The sequence below is a fragment of the Drosophila eugracilis genome, unplaced genomic scaffold, assembly GCF_018153835.1.
Source record: "Drosophila eugracilis isolate 14026-0451.02 unplaced genomic scaffold, ASM1815383v1 contig_90, whole genome shotgun sequence".
In the NCBI taxonomy this organism is placed as follows: Eukaryota; Metazoa; Arthropoda; class Insecta; order Diptera; family Drosophilidae; genus Drosophila; species Drosophila eugracilis.
Genome location: NW_024573812.1, coordinates 1,763,883 through 1,779,403, shown reverse-complemented (window position 1 = coordinate 1,779,403; position 15,521 = coordinate 1,763,883). Strand labels below are relative to the sequence as shown.

Below are 15,521 nucleotides of genomic sequence, written 5' to 3'. Positions count from 1 at the left end.
AATAACCCCAATTGCAGTAATTGGAAAATAGCAGAAACCATAGAAAGCTCAAAATATTTTATTGACAGGTGAGACATAAATATTTGTAATTATGATATTTATCGTGAACCAATTTAGGGACGATGGTAAAACCTCCAGCGTTCGCAGAGAAAAATCAAGCCGGACAATAGCCAGCCACATCCAAGAACTGCCCATCCCAGGCGCAAAGAATCAATATCCAAGGAATGAAAACCAAGGACGTTGTCCAGAAGTCTGACGTAACCAGCACGCAAGGCATCATTAAAGTCAGATACGAACCAGTGCTGTAACAGTCCTGCAGCCTGGATCTGCATGATGAATATGTTGATGGACCTTTGTAGATGGGAGTCACTCCTCATCGGATAACCTATAATCGGGGATCCCAGGCATGCTGATGAGAACCTAAAGATTGGTTTGAAGGCGTATTGCTGTTGGAGAGAGAAAAACTCCCATCTCTCCAGGGTGAAGGGATAAGCATAGCTACGATTAAATCCCAGAAGAGCAGTCACCTGTTCACTGGCATTGACGCCCACTAAAAGACGAGCTACACCGTCCACCAAATGTGGTTCAACGTGGCGCAACAACGTGCTGACTTCGTAGTGTTTGACTAGAATTTTTTGCTTTTGCTCGATAAGGTCTTCCATGCTGTCAACTTGTTTGCCGACTACCAAAGTAGTAAAGAAACTGCCTAGCTGTATGCTGTAGAGGTTGGTTACCACGAATCCCAGTATCGTGAGCTGTATTGAAACTATAAAATACCTCAGCGATGGGGTATATACCCTTGAGGGAGAACAGATATAAATTATTCGACTGACGCTTTCCAGAATGTTAAATCCAATCCTTTGTTCCCAGGTGCGATGTTCACGTCCAGGTTGAATCCAGTAGAGAACTCCACTAATATAGATTACAGAACCAAGCAGAAGTAACCAGCTCGATTGGTTTAGAGGCAGCATTAGATACATGTGACGGGGTATTTCATTCCTGACCGGAACTATTAGGCAATTGGAAGCCACCAGCAACGGATAGCTATGATCTCCCATAGTCTCAGGCACATCAACATATGGATGCAAAGAGATTTCTAATTGACCGTCCATTATCTCCTGCATTATCCTTCCCATATTCACACTACTGGTGGTAGCATGGTCCTGGTGGGGATTACTCACACGCAACGTGGCATTATGGCGATGTAAATATTCCACGAATGTCCGATATCCAAATCCTCTGATTTGATTGCATCCAGTTTTCAGATCTCGCACAAAAAAAACTCGAGGAATATCATTCTCCACGGGAGTGGACACCTCATAGCCCTGGAAATTTCGTGTATATGGCGGAAAAAGCGGATAAGAGGCTAGGTCCACCTTAGAGAAACATATTACTGGATAAGGATTATAAGAGTAGATCATATCCCTGTGAAGAACAATTACGTTCAAGAACTGAAAATGCCATAGCTTCTTGAATATGGCCATTATAGCATTATAAGATCCACTTCGTTTGTTGGGTAAAACGACAATTAGCCGCATACGTCGCAATCTTCGAAGACCCTTATTCAAATTAAACCATATCATTTCCTGGGTGCTGTGGCAGAATAATAAACAGACTGAATTATTTGCAATTATGTTATAGTGACCCAGTGGATATTCCTTATGGGCCGGAGTAGATGTGTCCACCGTGTGACAAGTTACTTCCATTGAATGTTGAAGCCAAAACATCAGGCTATTTAACTCATCCGAATTCGTATTGCCCCCCATAAAGATGGGAGTGTTTTTCCAATTCTCCCTGCTACGGATTACTGTCAACACGGATCTGACCAGTGTCATATTATGACCACCTCGGACGAGTTTCAACTGTTCCCGAATAGTAAATATCAAAAGAAATACTAGAACTTTGCGCATGGTGGTTGGTAATGCTGTGATTTCTCGGAACACATGCATAAGACTTATATGGACGGCTATAATTGAAATGATTAAGTATAATCAGGCTAGATTGCCCATATCCTTATCAATCATCAGAAGCGAGGAATAATTGCGGTATTACAATACTAACTAAGGATGTTAACAAATTTGTCTATTAAAGAACCTATATTTGTCAGGATGTATAATTTAGTTTATTGACTTAACTATTTGTTTCGAGGTGAGCATTGAATTATTGCACATCGGGTGGACATAAAATATAAACATATTGAAAGTTTTACAGAAATCGTTTTAAACATATGAAACACATAAAATAAATAATTTTTACGGCTAAACATTGGAATATAATAGTACAAAAAATTTTTAAATTGTTAAAAGTCCACAACCTTTACATTGAAAAATTTGTTATTTGTGGCATGACGGAAGAAAAGTCAACCAATAATACGTTGAGATTTATAAGGTTTAAAATTTTCTAGAGATATTTGAAGTAATGGAATAGAGAACCTTTCGGTGAGACAAGGATCATTTCTGCTGCTGTCGCTGCTTTGATTGCAATAGAGCTGACAAAACCAAAGCAGTATCTAGCTCCTGCTGATTACCAGGTTCATTGTCCAGAGATATTTCAGCAGCGCGTTCGTGAAATCGAGCCAAGACACGGGAGCGATAGTCTGTGTGGTTATAAAATTGTATTTAAAAACTGTAGAATTTTTAAATAAATGTTAAAACTTACCAACACTGCCTGCTAGTGGGTTTCCAGTAAGCCGAAGAGTTTCCAAAAGAGGAAGGTTGGCAACATAATCAACTTCATCGAGCTCTTCGATTTGATTGGAACTCAGATCCAGGTTGACCAGTGAAAGCAGCTTTCGCAGGCCGCTTAGGGTCTTGATTTTATTTTGAGCCAGCTTTAAAGTGACAAGATTTCCCATCGTCAAATGCCAATCGACGCACTCTGATATTAGGTTTCCCGACAGCGAAAGCAACTGGAGTTGAGGAAGCTCGGCAAGATTTTGGACGGTCCGTATTCGATTCTGCTCGAGGATTAGGCGCTTTAGCTTTGGAGCTGTTCTTACACTGCTATCTATCTGGGTCAGAAGATTGCCTGTCAAATCCAATTCGGTTATCTCCTGCCACGCGTCCGCACTAACCAATGCACTACCATTAGAAGTGGAGGAACTTGAACCGGAGGAGGATGCAATAATTTCCTCTGGCAGTAGACTTGGTACATCGCAATGCTTGTGCAGATTGTCGCAAAGCAACACTTGATTTATATTCTGTATGGTTGTGTTATGGACACAGATTGTCAGGAGAGTTGGCTTCAGAAGCTCAATGTCCACAATGTTTTCCGTGGACAACGCCGAGAACTTTAGCGTCTTGAGATTGCGAAAGGCATTAAGATTGAATTTTAGTCTATTCGGAATGATATTACTTCGACCGATAGGCACATCTACCGTATTGTAGTCCTGGACATAGCTTCCATTGTCTTTGACTGGAGTGACCACTAAAGCCACAAGTTGTGTGCAAAAGTCCAGCACATGCGAGAAGTCAAATTTTCCACCGCGATCCTGACTCGGCGGACAGGGAAGACTTAGCCGCTCACTAATAGCAAAGACCTGTAAAAGGGAAATACAAACCAAAATTTTACAAAATTTACTAAGTATATATATATTTTAAGTTCAATTAAGCTTCCATTGCAACCTTGAAGTCAACACTTTTGGTATTCGGTAAAGGATAAAGTTCCCTCTCTTCAGTCTCAAGAAACTTCTGCATTAGTTTGTAAAGCAGAGCTATTCCTAAATACTTTCGCTCTTTATTGGATAAACTACTTCGAGCTTGACCACAATAAACACCCAATCGCCGGTTGGTCAAGTGATTCATACCGAGAGCATCAATAATAGATGCCTCACGAGTTTCCGCATCTGGTGACGAAATTCTTCGAAAAGCACGCATTAGTAAGATTCCACGTTTAGCCCTCCAGATGGATACTATTAGGGCCAATTTCGGGTCCTTGGCTAACGTTATGCTATTAGTTTCATTCAGCAATTTATGTGCTCTTTTTAAATGAACATAGGGACGGTTAGCTTTTCCTTTTCCAACATAGAAAATTGCTCTTAGGAAGGTGTACCAAACATCCATCAGATGAAGGCTACTGGCTCGCTCCCTCAAGTTATTTGTTACTCGAGGATCTAGCAGCAAATAGTTGAAGTAATGCAGATTGGTACAGTCATTTTCTCGATGCCATTTAGTATGCTTTCGGACATACTTCTTAAGGTGACAGATATTCTTAAAATTGGTTTCAGATTGGATGGTCTTTTCCAGCTCTGCAGAGAAGTTAGTGTGATGTTTGTGAAGAGTACCCAGGGAATAGTTAATGCCTCTTGCCGTGAGAAGGTTATTTAGAATATTTCTAAGCTGCAATGGGCTTTTTAGTCTTAAAACAAATACTAATAATTTAGACATCTTTCAGTGTAGGAACGTTAACAAGAAACTCAAAGAAAACACTGATATTTCCAACTCACCTCTAGGGCTGAAAGATTGTACTCCTTCTTAGAGCTGAGCAGGGCATCACCACTTTCATTAAAAAGCTTGGCAAGATCCTGCAGAAGGTAAATGATGTCGTACTTGTTAAAGTCCAGGAACTCGGCCAGAACCCGCGGCAATTCCGTTCGGAAATAAATAAGAAGTTCCTGAAGATAAGTTTCCAACTGTTCACGCCGCTGTTCCAAAAACGAGGGCTGTTTATTGCCGACCAGCTGAAAATAGAAGATTATTCACATTTATTTATAATATAGATCTACATATTCTTTGGGGGCGTACCTTTTTCGGTGGAAGCAGCTTCTTACTAATAGATATCTCTCCCACCAGCTTTTCGTGTAGATTCGCAAAATCCCGATAGCGCCGCTCTACCACCCATTCCACTTTGCCCACTCGCACCTTGATGTCGTAGTAGGTTACACCGCCGCTGGAGTTCTCGTTCGTGAATTTCGGTACCGTCACCGCAGTGTCCTCGTGCTGGCGATAATAACAAGCCATCGCTGTCCTTTCCACTTCCCTGAGATTTTGTCAAGCATCTGGACCCGCATCCAGCAGGTAATCATTTGATAAACATTGTCCAATCAGCCCGTTTTGCTAGGAGTGCTGCCACATTATTCATTTGTAGACAAGAGTTTGATTTTCTCAAACAGTCAAAAATGGCTATAGCCGAATGCATAAGCTTTCATTTGGCTAAGTCAAAATAAATTACAAAACTTTAAGATACGAGATTCTAAAAATATATTTAAAAATAGTCTGAAAATATTTAAAATGTTTAATTTACCCACATATTCAAAAGACTATTTAACAATAATAACAAACAAGCTAAAGTGTCAGCACTTTCCAACGTCTTAATTAAATACCAAATAGTATTTTTAGTATATAAACAAGCCTTCCTATCGAAATATCGATTCATAGGCATACGGCTTTTTTGTTTATATTTGCTTGTTGGCATTTTCAGTTCTTAGAACAGTTGTTATTTGAGTTAATTAATTTAAATAAACAATGCCAGTGACCAGGCAGGCGAAAAAGTAATTGACATATCCGAGCTGAAGGAAGACAAGGCCTTAAGATGGCCTTCCTTGGCGACTGTGTGATCGTATTTGTGTCGCAGGCAAGTGGGAGTCTTAATTTAGCCATTTGAAATGGAATAACTCCATTTACTTGATTGCAGATGATATTCTTCGCCGGCGGCTGGCTGTTTTTCAACAAGGAACTCTTCAAGCATTATGAGATACGCCACATATCCGTTCAATTGATCTTTTCATCCACATTCGCCTTATCCATAACCATGTTTGAGTTGATCATATTTGAAATCATCGACGTTCTGGAGTCCAGTTCGAGGTACTTCCATTGGCGACTGGGTCTCACGTTGCTACTCCTGATGACAACGGCTGTGATACCCATTTATATTTGTTATTCTGTGATACACAGCATTTCCTTTTGTAAGTAAACTTTTTTATATTTTTGTTCATGTTTAATTAGACTTTTTCTTCTTAGTTTCCGATAGATGGGTCAGAATTCTAACAACATTCTGCTGGTTCATCTTTCTCTATGGTCTTTGGCGGATTGGTGAGCCCTTTCCATTGTTGAGTGCCTCCCACGGCATATTTACGATCGAACAGGGCGTTTCCCGGATAAGTGTAATTGGTGTAACCGTAATGGCCATTCTATCTGGCTTTGGTGCCGTCAACTATCCCTACACCAGCATGGCCTACTTCATCAAGTAATCGAATTGCTTAAATTCCGCTTATCTTTGTGTGACGTGCAATCATTTCTCTTTTTTGGCAGGCCAGTGTCTCGGAATGACATCATCTGCTTCGAGCGACGCTTGGCTTTGACGGTGGACATGTTGACGGCCAAGAAACGCAGAATTGCATTGGCCGTCTATAATCACAACAAACTGCACCCTGCCAAACCCAGAATTTGGGATATGCTAACGTCAGCAGTCCAACGCAATACGAACAACGGCGAAGGTTGTTGAAGCTGCTATTCCTTAAAACAAATTTCCTTTTATAAGTTGTATATTTTCAGATATAAATCAATTAAAACAGGAAGTTTATGGCTTGGAGGAGCTGTTGCGCTCTGTTTTCTTGGAACTAAGTTCCTTGAAAAACATGGAAGAACGCCAAAGATGGTCTCAAACACTTAAGGGAAAGTACTTCAATGTTCTGGGCCACTTTTTTAGTGTTTATTGCGTCTATAAGATATTTATGGTAGGTCTTACATATTAAAAAAAGGGGTTTTTTCTTCATTAATAATATTACTTTTTAGTGTTGTATCAACATCATCTTCGATAGAGTGGGCCGAAAGGACCCAGTGACACGTGGCCTAGAGATTGCCATTCATTGGTGTGGCTTTGACATAGACTTCGCTTTTTGGAATCAGCATATATCATTTCTCCTCGTTGGCTGTATTGTAGTCACCTCGATTAGGGGCTTGTTGCTGACGCTCACAAAGGTATGTTTGCAAATTAATATCAGTTTTCCAAGCTTAGTTTACCTTTTTGTAGTTCTTTTACCGCATTTCATCGAGTAAGTCGAGCAACATCATCGTGCTAATTTTGGGCCAGATTATGGGTATGTATTTCTGTTCATCGGTGCTGCTGATGCGAATGAACATGCCTGCTGAATATCGTGTGATCATCACCGAGGTGCTGGGAAATCTGCACTTCAACTTCTATCATCGTTGGTTCGACGTTATATTCCTGGTCAGCGCCTTGACCACCATCATTGTTCTTTATCTTTCTCGCAAGCCAGTTCGCGTCGACGATTCCGATCTGCGTTGATTTAAGCTTTATAGCTTGGGGGTGCTATGCAGCTCCTCTTTTAGGATAAGCAGAATCGATTTAGAATCAGTTAGCCTAATTATCGCAAGCTTTAAGTTATGTAAATCTGTGTATATACCAGTGTGTATATATATTTTATGCAGAATAAGATAATTAACTGTATAACGATGCACAAAAATCAAAGTTACATATGTTTATTTAAGTGAAATAAAGCAACGAACTGTTTATCTCTAGAAAAGTAAAGCACGATTTCCCCCTTTTAAAATATGGGGTTTTTTACCAGAGCTTGAGCATCCTGGTTAAAAGCTTAAAAATAAAGCTTTTCATTTTGCCTAATATAGGTCTTTAGGTTACGGTTACCAGTTGCCTGCTGTGGCAAGGTTAGCTCACTTTTGAGTGAGTCACGTCTTAACATTTGAGCGCTTAAAATTACTACGGTACTTTCAATTCCAATGTTCCCATTGCTAAATAAATTTATCTGTAGCTTCTTGAGTTGAAATGTAAGGAATTGTTGGATAACTTGGTGGGGGTAAGTTTAGAGAGGGAAGTTCTAATGGGTTAGTTTAGGACGGGTAGAAAATTTGTGTACCACAAATAGTTAATGTAAATATTGTTTTTAAATAATGTTTCCCTTTAGGCGTTGACATAAGTATTTGCCTTACAAATGTGTAAGTAGTTTTCCCATTAAAAAATATTACTTCCTAAAAAATGTTGTCTAACTTTTAAAAAAAAGAACCCTCTTTAGTATATGCTTCTAACAAACACCTGAGGCCTCTTTAAAAAGAATTTCTTAAAAACTCAATTCCATTGCCCACTGCTGAGGGCTCTTAAGGGACAAGAAAAAACGACAACATAAAATTGCAATTACAATTAAAGATGGGCAACTTTTTAAAAGTCCCAAAAACGCGATGTTACAGCACAGAAAAAATAAAAATTGGCAACTGTTCCCGTTCCCCAAGCCGTCAGATAAGGATATAACCATGTGCGCACTTTGCTGGCTAAAAATGCCATTAAAATGTTGCGGCTGCCGCAGATCCAACCGAACGAAAAGCATTTCGAGTGTCTAGATGAATAAATCATGAAATAAAAATGATTGAAGGGTTCCCACAGGGCGACAAAGAGAGGACGGGAAAAATAGACGAGAAGGTTGCGGACCCAAAAACTGCACTCAAAAGCGCAATATATGGCGGCGAATCAATCAGCTGGAAGCCCATTGAATTGGTAACTAAACACACGGAGTAGAGACAACGCTTTGCCTAATTAGACAGGAAATAGTCGGGGGCTGGGAAATGGGGCTCAACTTTCCACCCTTTTGCGTGTTTACTTTTAACCTTATCGATTTCATCGATTAGTGATTGATAATGCGTGTTGGCCTGCTCCACTTGCTCGGCCTGGGCCATTGCTTCATGGCCATTATGCAAATTTGCCAAGCAATTGATTAGAATTTCATTTACATTACGTATACGCCCCGTATGTCGAGGCTGCCATAATTAACGCTTCATGCCCCAGTCACGGTTTGCTAATTAGCATAAATTCAATTAGTTTCCTTGTTTGCACCTTCGGTTGTCACTGGAGTCTAAGTTCTACCCAGTTCCCACATCCTTTTCTAAGCTTATGGTATATCTACCTCATCTTATTGACAGAAAACATATAGTTTGGCTTAAGGTTTGGTCTTAGGTTTGTTGTTTAGCAAACAAAATCCACATTTCCTCTATCCCTTTTCACGTATCTCTTGAAGGCCCTATGCATATTTAGCATATTTCCTGCTTGACATTTGACCTTTTGTCTTGCATTGCGTCAGTTTCGCGACGCCTGACACTCAGTTTCAGTTTCGCTTAAGGTAACAACAGGCGTTTGTGACTGCGGTTATCTGTCTGAGTCTCGCCTCGGGACACGAGAAAGACATTAGCATAAGCAGGCGGCATTTGTTCAGATTGCCGACGAATTTGTGACAAGTTATGCAATAGGTCTTCAGTTAGATTTACATACGATTCCCCGTGAGATAAATGTGCCTGGGATAATAGCACGTGGGGGATTTAAAGCTCCTTAAATCAGGTGGGGATATAAATGATTTCATGAATACGAAAAAAACTATATTATGCAAAACGAAAGTAAGTAAGTATAATAAGGAAGACTTATTAGGTTTAGCTTATTAGTTATTAGCATTTTCCTATAGAAAATTTAATAAATAGCAACAAACCAGCTTAATTTTCAGGAATGTTCACCAACAACTTAATTAGAAAGGGAAATCCTAAATAGAAATTTTAGTGGCCATGATTGGTCGGTATAACATTAGCTCGATCAGATATTTTTTTCTTCATCCGCAACCAAATGGATCTGGCTTAATGACCATCGTTGGCCATCCGTTAACCTTTTGCCTTCGCTTTGGTCCATTTAACTTCGTCGATTGCCTGCGTTTGGAGAGTTCCCACCTAGCAACCAAACCAACTAATTAGGAACCATTCCCATCGACGAGCTGGGCGACTCATTAGTGGAGGGCTCCACATAATTAAAGCTACGATTCAGGCGAACGAAAATGATGCAACAGTACGGTAATCAAAGCACTTGGCAATTATTACATTGATTACCAGATGAAAGCCATAAATGCCCGTAGGACGCGAATGGTCAGTCAGAAGTCCACAGAGGAAATTAAAAGAGGCCCTTATATAGATAGCAATATACAGTTCATTAGGCCAGTGGAATGGAATACCTACCTGGTTGTGATATTCTTAAATCAGACTACAAAATACCTCTGCCCTGTGCCGATTCGCAATCAAATTATTTGCTCTATCAAATATTTAAAGCTCCTGCAACGTTTCCCGGCCATGAGAAATGATAGCGGTGCAATTGAAATTGGCAGTTAAACAGGGTAATCTAGTTGTTAATATTTAATGGGATTTAAGGGGTATATAGGTACCGGCCTACAAGTAAATATAGGCAAATTATAGGAATTTCTAATTAGCCTAAGCCTTTATATATTTACTTAGAATGAGTTTTCCAGGAAAGTCACCCTGTTTCTCTGGAAATGTATTAACGTTTTTTGCTGCCCAGCCTTGATGGCTATGTGAAACATAGCACTTTTTTATACCAATCAGAACTCAGATGTGCGCCATCATCATGGATAATCATGAGGCTGTTGATGCTATAAACAAGGTGAGTTGGTCGAAGGTTAAATCGGACTAGGGCACATATATATATATATATTATATATATATAGATATATGGCAAGGTAATAATTTAATGGCCGGAAAAATTAAACATACGAAATGAAAAGGACTCAGCGTGTGAAATTAACGAGTAAGCTGCAGTGCGAGCTATTTGTTATGCATGTGGACTCCTTTCAGCCTCGCATTTTCACCTGGAAACTTTGCCAGGATTATTGCTCCATTTTGCGCTCCAATGCTTTTTCGCAGAACTCACGCCAAAGTTTAACGGGCACGTGAGTCTGCCAGGGTCTCATAAAAGTGCCATAAATGTTGATAAGACATGTTTGTCATAGGTGGAGCTGTGTGTCAGCACCTCTGGCTGCACCAGCAAGATTGTCCTGGTTGTGGAGCAACGGAGTGCCAAGTAGTTTGTCGACCCGATATTCCACAGATTGCTTTATTACCCTCCCAGCGAGCACAATGTAGGTGCTGCTGCTCAGCTATCTGTGTGGATTTATGATTTCCATCCCAATTTGTCACCTTATTAGACGGGGCTCAAAAGCCATCTTCTAGAGCGTAGGACATGGCGAGACATCTCAGAGATTTTTCGCTTAGGAGTATCTGTGAAATAGAGATATCGAGCTGAGATGTCATGATATTTTTTAATATTTTAGAGTCTTTTCAAGCCATTTTAACTGAGGAAAGTAAAAAATAAGTAAAAGATTATTTATTGTAGAAATGTTTTGATATACATAAATCGATTTCTAGGTAACTAGTTTCCTAAAACAGTTGAGGAACTCAAGCCACTCACCTTTGAACTACACATTTTTCTCCATGTAACCACTAATTTCTCGTACTGGACAATTGCAGGCATTTTTCCATTAACGGAAGGACAACCCATGCGATTGTGATTGTACCGCCAACTGGCCATTTCCAGCGAACAGCTAACGCTGTCAATGATGGCCTCAATCACAGCTGTCATAAACAGCGGCTGTGTCCTTCCGTCTGTGTGAACCTCTGGCTACACGATGGTCCATTGAGCGAGAAGGATATTCAGGATACAATCAGGATGCCAGCGAAACAGACAGAGATGGGGAATGAAACAGAGAAAGAGTGACACTTCCATCGTTTGAGTTTTGTATCTCTTTTGTGGGGCCATCCAGTGCTATTAATATGGAAATTATGCAAATTGAATTGACTTTCGTCGGGCCTGACTGAGGCCCATTAAGCGGTATTTAAGTTGTTTTCTCACTGCAAAGGTGTTTATATACGAATTCCGTGAAGATTAGGAATCTCTGAAGAGACAAGAAAAGTCTTAAAGGCTTAGATTTGTTAAACTTTGCCTATTGAAGGGATTTTGGCATCTCCAAGAAGGCCTAAAAAAGAGAAAAATAAATATAATTTTTTTTTTGTTGTAAGGGGTTTCTTTATCTATCGTTATTTTGAAAGTACACTTTGACTGGCAACATTTTAAAACTGAAGTTTGCTTAAACACAAAGAAAAGTTTATTTTTGGCGAATATCATGTATACGCCCCGTTGACGCACGACTTTTTGTTTAAATTGTCAACTGTGTTGGGCATTATGGTAAAATGTGAAGCACGAAGCAGCCATCAGAAGGCCTAAGGGGCGTTGTTTTGGAAACTTTAAAGTTGAGCACATGAATTATATAATTTCAAGGCTTTTCAAGGGGTAAAAGTCGGTTTTTTAGTTTGAAAAGTTTCTGTTATATACCCAAATGTTCAAATTTTATGAATTATTCTACAATTTTTTGTACAAATATGTGTGCTATAAGGCTTAAACCAAATTCAACTTGTTAAGAATCCATTAAAAACCTAACACAGAACCCAATTTTATCATAGATTTCAATCAGTATATTGGGCCTGTGGCCAGCAAACGTGTTCGTGGCTAAATTTTCATTTTACCTTCTTCGATTGCCACAGGTGTGGTGGCGCAGTAATTTGTCATTTTCCCTTCGGACTGCTCCCTCTGGATCGAATGAACTTGGCAGTTCTGTGACAATTGCCTGGGAGCCTAAAAACCCAAACCTTGACCAATCAATAAGTTGCGACAAGTGGGACACATAAACTGGAAAATGGAACTTTCTCCAATGATTGTGTATTATTGATTATGATTTTCCAAAGCCATTGGTGGGTACAGTACAATGCCCATTGGCCAGACAGTGGTATACAATGACAAAAGAGTGTATAAAATATAACTTCAATGCGATAGTTAGACAATGGGGACCCAATCCTATCAGACCTAATGAACCCAAAGAGCCCATTAAGGCATGCAACATTAATAACTATAAAAAAAAAAGGTGAGGCGAGACTATTAAAAGTAATGACAACTAATTTTTAGGTTAATCCCGGCAGAGCCCACAAAGCATAAACATAATTTATAACATTTACGGAAATAAAAGGATTTCCAGACAAATGAAAAGGAGGCAAAAAAATATGAAAAATTAAATGCCATTTCGTTGGGTTGAGTTGGGTTTCTCTTTGCAAAACAAAGCAAAACTTCTGGGCAATTGTGTTGAAAAACCTTTTGGGGATTTCCTCATACAACCCTTTATCGACTTGTTTTCGATGCTCTTAGATCGAAATACAAAATGGCCAACAATTTGTGCCTCAATCAAAACTCTTATAAAGTTCAAGCAGTGCCTGATATATTGAAGGTGGAAAAGGGTACGTCTAAGGGTCTTCCCTTAAGACTTTTCATTAATCATTGAATGTCAGTTTATTTTTAGCTAACTTCGCAATGAATGGAAAACAAACAACAATTGTGTGTGCGAATTGTTTGCTGACCAGTCAATATAACCACTGAAAGAACACAAATTTTCATTACATTTATGCATTCAGGCGGCACATAAAAAAAAAGCAAAAACAAATATAAACGAGCGAGCTGCTGTGTGCAACAAAATATAATCAAGATTGCCTGTCAAAATATCCGCAAACGGGAGTACGTGTGCATGAAAAATTCTTGAATGTACATCGATTTTTCCATTTTGTTTTTTGTATTTCCTCGCTTTAGTTTTATTATTATTATCTGTGAATTTCCGTCTGCCGTGTGCAAATTGGATAATAGAGCGGTAAATTAAATTTACCGCCCCGTTTCGTTCTGGTTTGAGTGAAAGTAATTACAGACGGGTAGATACCTGACCGAATGCAAAACGAAGACCTCCCTGGGGACATCCACCCACCCTTTCCAATCCGATTACATATCTACATATGTGGCCTCATTCCACCCGATAATTAAATAAAATGACATACAATTTGTTGTGGGCGTAGCTGGGAAAAACTATGATTGACAGTTCTTCCTTGATGAAGTTATACTATATTCAATGTCGATTTTCGTTGTTTAGGGGTTATATAGGAACATGTCTTTGATATAGATAATGAAGTTACATGGGTTATAACAAAAATCTGTAATGGTATTACACATTATTAGTTATCTTTTGTTTTGAAAAAATTCATAAATCCATTTAAAATTGATTTATTTTTTCTGTGCCAGCAAAAATCAGCATATCTAATACAAATTTTCTTAGTATAAATATCATCAGATTGTCAAACACAAACTTCATTTAAATTTCGGATTTTTGATGAAGCTAATCTTTATTTGTTTCCTTCTCGTCGTGGGTCTACTTGACCTCATTTGGGGTCAGGTATGTAAAGAAGGTTATGTTATAAATCCGAGAAGACGAAAATGCGTACCAGCACCGACCAAGCCTCCACTAATCATATGTCCAAGTAAGTAATATCAATATTTAATATCATTTAATATTATCTTTTTAACCAAAATTATTAGGGGGTCAGTACTACATTCCAACGAAGAAAGAATGCTTCAGGATAGATAAAGTTATAACTGGTTATTATCCCCAAAAACCTGAAAAAACGACTAAAAACGAAACAATCATAATTTGTCCCAGAAATTTTGAAATGCTGGACAAATCTTGTGTCAAGATAGTCCCAAAGGATAAAAATAGTCTGGATTCACTTGGTGAAATTTATATTAAACCTGCTTAAAATATATAAAACAAACTGAAAAAATAAAGAACACTAAACAGCCCAGGGCAAAATTAGCAGCCAGTTGTCATAATGAGTCTCAGCAATCAATGTGGAAAACATAGGGGAAGGAAAAACGATAGAAAGCAACTTGTTTACAGGCAGCAGTTATGTAGAAGGACGAGAATGTCATGGCACTTGGCCAAGGAATTACAAGCCTGCAGACAAGACAATTGGCCTGCCGCCTATTAAACTGATGATAACTGTTTTGCTGAATATAAAACTTTAGTAATAATGATTTTGTATATCTATTAATGCGGATATACCAAAATAATATGTTTTTTCAACCTTGAAGTAAACTTTTTCTGAATAAACACATTCGATTTAAGAGGGTAGGTCTGCTTTTTACAATTTTTCCACATAGTTATAAAAATAATCAACATTTTGTGTCACTTGGCCACATACATGATATTCATTTTATCAAAACATTTCTCTGTCCTTTGGTAGTTCAAAGTTTTTATTTAGATTTTATGGAAATTAATGAGAAACATAGTTTACTATTCAAAAGGTTTAGAGTTATAGCCATAAACTTTGTTGACCTTTCAGCTAGTTTGCATTTCAGGTATAAAATCTGTTGCTGGACTATAGTAAATTATCATTTCGTGTTTAGTTCCTACCAAAAACACCTTAGCCATGCTAGTACATAACTATTTTTCAACCAAAGAACTTTTAAACAATTAAAAAGTGATACTAATCAAGACATAGTAAAAAAGTTAGTAAAAGTAAGTTTAAGAGACGCCGATTGCAGACACATTTACACACTGAAAGTGGCAGTAACTGTGCAGCGATAACCATAACCATTACGTATTTTAGAAACACTCGGAGTTGGCCAGGATTCTGCGTCTCCATGGCGTATTTCGTGGTTGAAATCTGCACAAAAGGTGCGAACTTTAGCAGCTAAAGCAGATGGAGATATAGGATGCGGTATGCGGAGTGGAGTGTTGAGGGCATAGCATCCGGTGATGGCGATTGGATGCCGTTGCTTATTTGGCACGGATTTGGTGGCAATGCCTGCTGGTGGCTGTCACCGCGCAAAAGAGGTTTTTAGAAATGGAAAGTTGATGTGTG

General features: G+C 38.9%; 5 protein-coding genes across 5 annotated transcripts; 2 read left to right on the top strand and 3 right to left on the bottom strand.

Moving 5' to 3' along the window:
- Window positions 1-113: 113 nt before the first annotated feature.
- Window positions 114-1,910, bottom strand: LOC108106217. The gene has a single exon (XM_017213142.1). The coding sequence runs from the start codon at window positions 1,908-1,910 to the stop codon at window positions 114-116; it is 1,797 nt and encodes a 598-aa protein (XP_017068631.1).
- Window positions 1,911-2,099: 189 nt separating this feature from the next.
- Window positions 2,100-5,049, bottom strand: LOC108106780 (nischarin). The gene is made up of 4 exons (XM_017214021.1): window positions 4,743-5,049; window positions 4,445-4,678; window positions 2,659-3,538; window positions 2,100-2,596 (listed from the first exon to the last, which is right to left on the bottom strand). Exons 1-4 carry the CDS (start codon window positions 4,956-4,958, stop codon window positions 2,451-2,453), a joined length of 1,476 nt encoding a protein of 491 aa, XP_017069510.1. The 5' UTR covers window positions 4,959-5,049; the 3' UTR covers window positions 2,100-2,450.
- On the bottom strand, window positions 3,551-4,415 carry LOC108106781 (ankyrin repeat and LEM domain-containing protein 1). Its single transcript, XM_017214023.1, has one exon. The coding sequence runs from the start codon at window positions 4,383-4,385 to the stop codon at window positions 3,606-3,608; it is 780 nt and encodes a 259-aa protein (XP_017069512.1). The 5' UTR covers window positions 4,386-4,415; the 3' UTR covers window positions 3,551-3,605.
- A 310-nt stretch (window positions 5,050-5,359) lies between the features above and the next one.
- Window positions 5,360-7,488, top strand: LOC108106251 (Golgi pH regulator). Its single transcript, XM_017213216.1, has 7 exons — window positions 5,360-5,571; window positions 5,632-5,902; window positions 5,958-6,183; window positions 6,249-6,433; window positions 6,492-6,673; window positions 6,732-6,917; window positions 6,970-7,488. Exons 1-7 carry the CDS (start codon window positions 5,530-5,532, stop codon window positions 7,243-7,245), a joined length of 1,368 nt encoding a protein of 455 aa, XP_017068705.1. The 5' UTR covers window positions 5,360-5,529; the 3' UTR covers window positions 7,246-7,488.
- Window positions 7,489-10,347: 2,859 nt separating this feature from the next.
- Window positions 10,348-14,445, top strand: LOC108106218. The gene is made up of 3 exons (XM_017213143.1): window positions 10,348-10,398; window positions 13,952-14,138; window positions 14,197-14,445. The coding sequence occupies exons 1-3, from the start codon at window positions 10,348-10,350 to the stop codon at window positions 14,412-14,414; spliced, it is 456 nt and encodes a 151-aa protein (XP_017068632.1). The 3' UTR covers window positions 14,415-14,445.
- The last annotated feature ends 1,076 nt before the right edge of the window (window positions 14,446-15,521 follow it).